At 37.6% G+C, this 8,587-nt stretch overlaps 2 protein-coding genes across 4 annotated transcripts in view; both read right to left on the bottom strand.

The window, feature by feature from the left end:
- Positions 1-1,816, bottom strand: part of firrm (fignl1 interacting regulator of recombination and mitosis) — a 12,145-nt gene extending 10,329 nt beyond the window's left edge. For 2 of the 3 annotated variants that reach the window (XM_031864109.1, XM_031864106.1), the window contains exons 1-5: positions 1,314-1,816; positions 986-1,025; positions 789-877; positions 509-613; positions 209-349 (exon numbers count right to left, since the gene is read on the bottom strand). In XM_031864109.1, coding sequence (XP_031719969.1) covers positions 209-349; positions 509-613; positions 789-877; positions 986-1,025; positions 1,314-1,409 — 471 coding nt within the window. In that variant the 5' untranslated portion in view covers positions 1,410-1,816. The remainder of the gene's footprint in view (positions 1-208; positions 350-508; positions 614-788; positions 878-985; positions 1,026-1,313) is intronic. The other variant, XM_031864107.1, reaches the window with a different exon arrangement.
- A 3,643-nt stretch (positions 1,817-5,459) lies between these two features.
- On the bottom strand, positions 5,460-6,499 carry LOC116392632 (14 kDa phosphohistidine phosphatase). Its single transcript, XM_031864291.1, has 3 exons — positions 6,264-6,499; positions 5,792-5,916; positions 5,460-5,698 (listed from the first exon to the last, which is right to left on the bottom strand). Exons 1-3 carry the CDS (start codon positions 6,403-6,405, stop codon positions 5,606-5,608), a joined length of 360 nt encoding a protein of 119 aa, XP_031720151.1. The 5' UTR covers positions 6,406-6,499; the 3' UTR covers positions 5,460-5,605.
- Positions 6,500-8,587: the final 2,088 nt, after the last annotated feature.

Consider the following 8,587-nt stretch of genomic DNA (forward strand, 5'->3'; position numbering starts at 1 on the left):
TATATCTTTATAATTCATTCTGATGAATGGTAGCATGCTTTTTATTAATAATAATAATATTAAAAATATAAACCACTCAGCCATAATTACAGCAATTATTGCACAGAATAATTAAAGATGCATAAAAGCATGCACAGCAGATTGGGAGTGAGCTCTGCACAGAGTTAAATGTACTCATTACAGCCACCGAGGAACCAAACAGGCCAACCTTGCAGTGCTGAAAGGTTTCCTTCAGGACTTTCAGGATACAAGTCGGTAACGAGCGGATGGCATCTAAGTTGGGGGCTTCCTCAAACGTGCCAATGTGACGCACACAAGATGACAAGGCATCAATAATCTGCACCATTGCCTGAAATACAAAGCATCTTGTCAAAATATTGGTACGTAAAAGAAGTGATGACAACGTTTTTCAGAAATAAATATCATACATGTCCTAAACTTGTATGGTGCTAATTATACCATTTTTAAATACACAGCCTTGCTATGCAACAAGTAATAATAATCATACCTGCAGAACGTTTCTTAGTAAGGCACACAGTTCAGTGTTTTGACTGGACAGCCCTCCAACTTGGTCCAAGATCTCTTTGATCATGCTTTCAAACATGGTCACTGCCTGCAGACGTGTGTGACAGATAAAGACAGAAACAAATCAATACTGCAATACACCTTTAAGAGAAGGTGTAAATGAATCGTAATTCACAAGACAACTCTGCATTATTTAACAAATGCTACTAAAGATATTCACATAATAGGTCCTAATGACAATATGTTTTTATCTGGTTGTTTACCTTTGGTAAGATCTTGGAGAAGCACTCATCTTCCAGCTCCGACAATCCGATATGAGGGAGGAACATGTCTGTAATGATCTTCAGTATACCTGTAGGGATGTTTTGTTTATAAGACAGTTCATACTTAGATCACAAATAGTGCTCAACGCAAAAAGTAAGCAGTCTGTAAATACAAATTGTGCAGTGAAGAAACTTACGTATGTGATCATCCCAACTCTCAGAGGTATTATGCAAAGAGTGCAAACAGTCAAGGAAAGCAACAGGAAATTAATTAATTTTGTATAAACCCGATAGGTGATGGATAAGCATGAGCAAAACACAAAATTGTGCTTCATCCAGAAAATACCAAGCCAAACATTTAGCAAACATTACCATCTATCATCTTGGGAGGGTATGTCGGTGTTGTTCAATATATATTCATAAGAATTTGGCATATTGCCACCACCGAACCCGTGTATGATGCTATGAATCACGAGCTGAGCCTGAAGAATGAAACAGAGCTAGATGCAACGTTTGAGAGGATATGGTGAGTTTTGGGAGGACAGACTTGAGCTTCTGGCGGCAGGTTTCCTGGCTCCACTGCACCACCTCGTCCAGCAGAGATGTGTTGGTCTGGGACATGATGACAGCGGTCTCCGGGAGGGTCAGGACACAACGTTTCAGGACAATATCACCGACTGAGTCACTCAAACTGACTCAATTTACTACCATAGCTTTATCAGTAAGAATTCACTTCCTGTTTGAACGCGAGAGAGACGAGATTGACGTTAGCTTGCTACGATATGTTTTGCTAACGGTAACGTTTGAAGTTAGCATGGTAGTTAATGATAGTTTCGATAACACGTACAGCTTCTTACCATAAAGTATTGACTGTATCTTCTGTTCAGGAGCACACAGTCACACCGACGCGTTTGTTTCTCTTAGCGTCACCATTTTATTTATTAAAACGTGGAACACTTATAAAGAATAGAAGTGACTGTGGACTTTACAGTCTTTGCATCGCTTTGGATAAGACATACCGCGCGCTGTTGTTTGAATCGGATGTGACGTAGTGCGCAACGGCTGCTCATCTGCCCTCACTCTGATTGGTTGAAATGTTAAAGTCCAAAGGTTTCAACCAATTGAAGAACGTGATGAATGCAAACCGTTGAAAATAACACCATCATCATGAATCTGTGTAAAATAAAATAATCCTTTTATTATTATTAGGAAATGTACAGGATACAGCAGCATACAGTGTAGGGCAAACAAGAGACATAGTTAAATAAAAAGTATTATAAATAAGTAAATAAGTAATAAAACAGTAAAGAATATGAACTAAGTAAAAATCCACAATAACTAAAATATTATATATACAGACAGAATACTTTTTGTATTGCAAAAATTATAAATACATGTAAATACATTCTGCCTGCGTAGCCAAATAATATTGTACATCCGTCAAAAATATATGTCTATAATATTTTTCTTAAATATTTTTCAGATGTGTATCATTTTACATTTATGTAAATTGTCTCTAGTGTAATGAAGGTTAAATTCAATAATCCTTACCAAATTAAGGGCACTTCTGATGAAATATGATGATGGTTTCAATTAAAAATATGTTTTTGTAAATAAAGACTAAAAATAAAGTTGAGAGGCAGGTAAGGGTCTGTAACGCATCTGTAAGGGTTTTGTCTCTGTTCCTTTTACAAGCAGTTTTAATCCTCTCGAAGTTAGTTAAATCATATATTTGTTTCAGAATTTTCACTCCATGCTTATCCATTTTGACCTGATGACAAACTCTGTCAGTGATAAAATGAAGCACATAACGGATAAATATTGGAAATGACAATTTCCTAGTTACACGGATTATGACTTGCTGTGCAGTACACTCTATATGTATATAAATGTATTTCTAATTAATAAGTAAACACATGCAGGTTGGGCTGAAAATGACTGAGATGTTTAGGAATTTTTAGATTATATTTAAATCAGTTAAGGGAAGGACGATATTTATCCTTTAGGAGTCTGGAATTTCTCTTGGCCCTGACCTGATTGACTCTATAAAATCAGTGTTTGGTGAGCTATTGTTTTACTGATACGATCTTAAGCATTGAAGTAAACCATCACGCTTTTGCTGCACCTTTGTTTCCCGACAGAGGTAACGCCTGTGGCTGCAGGAAAGGACGGACTTATTGTTTAGGAAACAGGACTACACATTGATTCTTATCTCTTTCAAATACAGTTTATAGCAAAACTGCTTGCTGTGTATTCTACTTACACTTGGAAGGAAGTTTCGACCCAATTTATTTATTTATGACTCACCTAAGTCCCAACATAACCAGTATTATTAACATTCCTGTAGAATACAGTAATTTGGCTATTGTAGGATGATGGAAATTTTTTATTGCTCCTGAATCAAAATAATTTTCCCTTGTCCACAACGAGGACGAAATGAAGCATCTACAGCGTGTCTCAGCATTTCCATTTTACATTGTGTACAGTGTATACATTATATAAGTACTTCAAAAGCAATACTCAACATACTACATAAACAGGATAACTTTCAACAAATTAAAGGAAAAGTTATTCTGTGGGTTGTATTCTGTGAGATTGTAAAGATTAAAACGAAGGCCTCCAACTAGATTACATAATTTGCCTTTTGAACCATTACATGACTAAACAGACTGATTACTGTTGGGTCATAGACAAGTCTAGTATTTTATGAGAAATCTCATTAATCCCAACAGTTTCCAAGAAGAGGGTTGAGTCTAACACAGTAAAATACTTCTCCCTCCAGTGCTGACCCCCCTGTTTGTAGATAATAGAAAGGCTATCAGTTTATAGGAAACTTGCTCCGGATTTGAGATGGAAAACGGAAGGAAGATGCCTTTATTTCCTTTTTTTTTTTGAGGTCACAGTCACAATGCAGTCAGTATCGGTGTCTACGTTGAGTCTGCTGATGAGGGTCAAGGTGAATGGAGCTAATAATATAGTCAGCAGAGTTACGCACCACTCTTCCTCTTAGTGTTTTCTTTATAGCTCACCAGATACCTGGTGAGTCACAAGCAAAAAAAAAAGAAAAGAAAGTAATGGAAAGAATGTGCCTAACTGCTGGAATACAAAATGTACCTTTAAAGACCCAGACATGTGGGAAAAACCCACAGGAAAAAGGATGTAGACCCTTGTAATATGGATAGTTGAATCTCGTGGGAATAAAGGTAATATTTTGTGGCTAATATGTATAAACAACAGCAAATCAGTCTCCTATTTAGAGGCACCTGAACAGCCCAGGTATCATCACTTGCTGTCGACACAGATTAGAACTTTGGCTTTCTACCTTTCATCCTTAGGATAGATCACAGATGCTAAAGTGTCAAACATTTTAGGAATAGCCAATGTCATTTCCTTTTTTTTGTTGGCGTTAAATTTGCATTTCACAAACAGATGCTCAATCGGTCAACCATTTTGTAATCTTTTAACTTTTTCTCTCGTGCCATCATCAGGTTAAATGCCTGTAAAATGAATTAGTTACTCAGCTGTACTTTGTGTTTAATGCTAATTAGTAAATGTTAGCATGCTGACTTGCTAAACTTAAAGGGTGAACATGGTAATCATTCTACCTGCTGTGGCTGTAGACTCTGAAGCTGTATCACAAATCCATATACGTACTGTCATAACATACTGTTTTAGCAGTTGGTCTAGGACTATCAACCTAGTAACAAATTAATACAAGCAGGAATTATACAATGTGTGTAACATTGGGTGTCAATCAAACTGTGATTTAGGAATGTCAATGCAAATTAAAATTCACAAATAAACATCAACATCTTTATTTTCTAAGACTACATACTTATTTTTTGTTTCAAAGATGTTTTTCAAGCTGTTTTCACCACCAACCACAATCCAACTTTGAGTAGCACCTCAATTTCCTTTGTGCATTGCATTGTGGGAGTGCATGAACGGCACACTCAAAAATTGACAGTTTTAGTGTGCATGTTCGCTTTGACTATACTGTATTTTGTCATTTTTCTAGTGTGCGTCACACAATTTACTAAAAACCTGCTTAGAATTGGTATGGGTATGAGACGTTATGTTAGTGTTAGTCTTGTTTTTCCTTAGACTGTGCAGACCACAGACGGAAAACATTAGATCATTTTTTCCACAGTTGTGACTAATTCCCCCCCCCCCCCAAAAGTGTATTAAATATAACTGAAGGGAATTGGGCTGCTCAATGTGAGCTGGAAGGTAAGAGTAAATAGGAACAGGTTTTTTTTTAAATTGATATATGACTCAGCTCAGCCAATTTATCTTTTTGTGAACATGTTTTTGTTATTCTTGTCTCAGATTGTCAAATCTTCTATTATTGTATAATTGTAAAGTGCTGTGGAATTCACTTTGAATTTTATCATTACAAACACACGGGAAGCTTTCACAGCAAGTGAAAGCCCCCCTTATCCGTCTTTTTTAAACAATAAACTTTCCCTCAGAGCAACATATGTTAGTGATTCCAACTGGCTCACCCCTTCCTGTATGGACTTTACGCTTGGCAAGCAGCCTTCAATTCTGATAAAGTCAATCAGACACCAAGCAAAAGTAAAGATGAATCATTCTATTTATAAGGCAAATGAGGTTTGGAAAGTTTATACCAAATCCTTCATATTTTGGGTTTACAAAAATGAAAAAACCTGCAGTCAAAAAAAACTTTATTTTGTGCTTTCACAGAATCAGAAGCAAACAGATAATGCATAATGGTGTACTTCAATTAAATAATGGTTGCACATAAGGGTTGTTTTGGAACTAATAAAGGCAGATATTTCAAATGAGATGTAGGTTCATTTTTTGTCATCAGACCAGGTGATCTCATAGTCGCTGAAGGCACTCTTCAACTTCTCTACAGACACAGAATGGTCTGCTTTACCATACGCCTGAAAATGAATGAGAAAGCATTTACATTATTACATTAAAAGTTTATTTAATTAATAGTATTTAATTCAGCTTTTAAAACCAAAGGAACTTACAGTTGATTCTCCAAACACCCTCAGTTTTTTCTCTTGGGTGTTGTGCTCTATCTTCCCTCCTCCGAGGCATTTGCACTCCATCCCCAAGGCCTCCATAGCTGGATTGACCTTCTCAAATATGTGATCTGTAAATAATTCAAATAATTCCATCAATCAAAACATACAAACTGGTTAAGTTACAGGGCAGTCAAAAAAAGCAAGACTTTAAAGCATGTTCTGTCATTAATCTCCCAGTTTATCTTTCAAAGCTTCTGCCTCCAATATATTTGCAACACATGAGGTTGGCAAGCATTGCATCTGCCTCATCTGTGCAGTTGTTATGCACATTGCACGTCTACCCAAAGGAACATGGTTCAGGTCGCAGCCCATTTTAATCTGCAGCAACATTTCAGGTCTCGGTTTGCATGTTGTCACGAGCAAAACGGACCCACTTGACGGGCTCCTGTGCAGCAAACTACAGTTATGAACTTACTGTGATACTCTGCACTTTTTGTGCCCCGGACTATGTCTTTGTGCACATCGCCATCTTTCACTTTCACTCTCAGCAGAATGTACTTAAAGGTTCCCTCTGGATCGATCTCAACAACGGGGATTTTCGCCAGAGCGTCTGCCATTGTGACTGTGGCTTTCGTCAAAGCACCCGGAGACTCTCAGACCGTTCAGAGGTCTACAGACGACAGACAACATGGTGCAGTCTCACTGATGCCTTTATTTGGGACGTCTATTTCCTGTCTTAAAGGGACAGATCAGTTTGCAACCTTGTCGCCATTACTGTTAACGATAATGCACGCTGGTGACCCCATGTGGCAACAAGATGGAACTGCTAGAATTGTACAGCCCTCGAAAACCAGAATGTAGTCAATACTATAGATTGGTGCACTTACATTTACCAACCCAGTTAATAGCAAAGGGAAGAGGTCAACAATATGTCTCATGTTGGCAAGCCTATTGTTCACCCTTTTCTTTTATCTTTCTGTCTGATTTGTTATTTCCTGTAGCCAGAGAAGATTTTCCGCTGGTGTCTATCAGGAAGGTCAGAGTCAAAGCTGGTAGCGATGTAGTCCTTGGTTCAAGATCACTTCAGCCGACAACAGTTTCTGCCACAGGTACTTGAACCTATGGTTGCCAGATGGTCTCTTACACCAGTAATCCATCATGCGGCCTTCAAACACAAACCTCTCCTTTCACGCTTTATCATGCCAAATACGACAGTGGCGTTTTATCATTCCAGTAGTCTATAACAGTAACAGTAATGTGGTAATCCTCACATAAAGGGATTTGCCCTAGCCCACTTCTGTAATGCATGATTATTTCAAGGAATAAATCTGTGACTAAATCCCTAATCAGCTCCCCATGATCCATATAAGCATCTGTTTAGGATGTTCTAATCAAAGCTGAAACTGAGTTTCTCCCTTGGGTCTTGTTCAGTATAAGTTAATTATCTTTCAGGGGAAAGGATGGAGGTTAAGAGGTGTCAAGCAACAGCGGCTACTATCCAGTGCCTCGAGTCAGAGAGGAAGGATATTAACTGTGACTTCTGGAAACACAGGCAGCCAGCAGACGCCTCTACTCCTGCACACGTTTCCCGTCTCTGGACGCTCTTAAACAATAGTAAAGTGTTTGTTCGCTGCCATTGTTTTTCTTTTCTCTTTCCTTTTTTTTTGATGAGCACATCCTTTGACATCCTTTAAACTGTGAAAAGCCAGTTCCAGTCTATGGATCGTCTTCAGGCACATTTACTAATACTATTAGGCATCACCCGGAATTAATCAACATGCACACTCACGAAGCTTGCACTTTTCTTTTGCTTTCATTTGGTGGCAATTATTTAAAAGATTCAAATTCAAATAAGAGGAAACAACGAGGATATCTTTGGCACTCTAAATCTCTCTCTCAGACACTCTGTCTTATCAGCTCACAGGATTTCACAGCTCCCAAAACAATTTCCCTCTCAGCCACCCCTCACTCCAGCATGTGTGCCGAGTGCTATCGTGCTTTCCCCAGGAAACGTATCACTTTTGTTCGTGCTATTTATTTTCTTTGCTACGTGTGCGCTAATTTGCCAAGTTTTTGTGCACATTAGTTCATTATCAGTACAGCACAATTTTAGGCATGTATTTAGATCCTTTACTTACAGTAAGTAAAAGCACTAATAAAGCTAATGTACTTGTTAATACATTACAAGTTAAAGTCCTGCATTGAGAATGAGAATTGTACTTAAGTCAAAGATATATTATTATTATCTTAATGTAATTAAGTATCAAAAATAAAGCTAGAATTGCCCCGGTCAATGTGCACGATTGTTGTAAAATATAGATTGTTTAAGTATTATTGGTGATTTAATGATGTGGTTGAGCTGGAGCTATGTCTAACATCACATTTTGTAAGTTCAGCATATGTTTGGATGAAAATGGAAATCTTAAAAATAACACAAAACTATAGAAGTCATATGGATTGTAAAAAGTAAAATATTTCCCTCTGAATTGTAGTGGAGTAGAAGTAAGGTATCATAACATGGAAATACTCAAGTATAGTACAACTTTGTAATTAAATGCAGTACTTGAGGAAATACTTTCCAATGATAAAAATACTAATATTAAAACAAAGGATTTGTTTTGCATCAGAGTAAAATAGAGTGATGGGAAGTTCCCAAGAACCCTGGTGGGATGGGGCAGTAGCGGTGGTAGGTGGGAATTTCCACTGAATAGCTCACTTCTGATGAGCGCTTCCAGGAAAAGTGGACCAGACCGACGAAGAGTATAAAAGCAGCCTCCTCTGCACATAAAAGTCAGAATC

Source organism: Anarrhichthys ocellatus, unplaced genomic scaffold (assembly GCF_004355925.1).
Source record: "Anarrhichthys ocellatus isolate YVR2014 unplaced genomic scaffold, GSC_Weel_1.0 scaffold30, whole genome shotgun sequence".
NCBI classification, from domain to species: Eukaryota; Metazoa; Chordata; class Actinopteri; order Perciformes; family Anarhichadidae; genus Anarrhichthys; species Anarrhichthys ocellatus.

Excerpts from the sequence above, each read along its gene's own strand:
- LOC116392632 (XM_031864291.1), bottom strand. The coding sequence starts at position 6,405 with ATGGCAGACGCTCTGGCGAAAATCCCCGTTGTTGAGATCGATCCAGAG. Across the intron at positions 5,917-6,263 it reads AAAAAGTGCAGAGTATCACA|ATCACATATTTGAGAAGGTC; the intron begins GTAAGTTCATAA and ends AATTATTTACAG. Across the intron at positions 5,699-5,791 it reads GGGTGTTTGGAGAATCAACT|GCGTATGGTAAAGCAGACCA; the intron begins GTAAGTTCCTTT and ends ATTCATTTTCAG.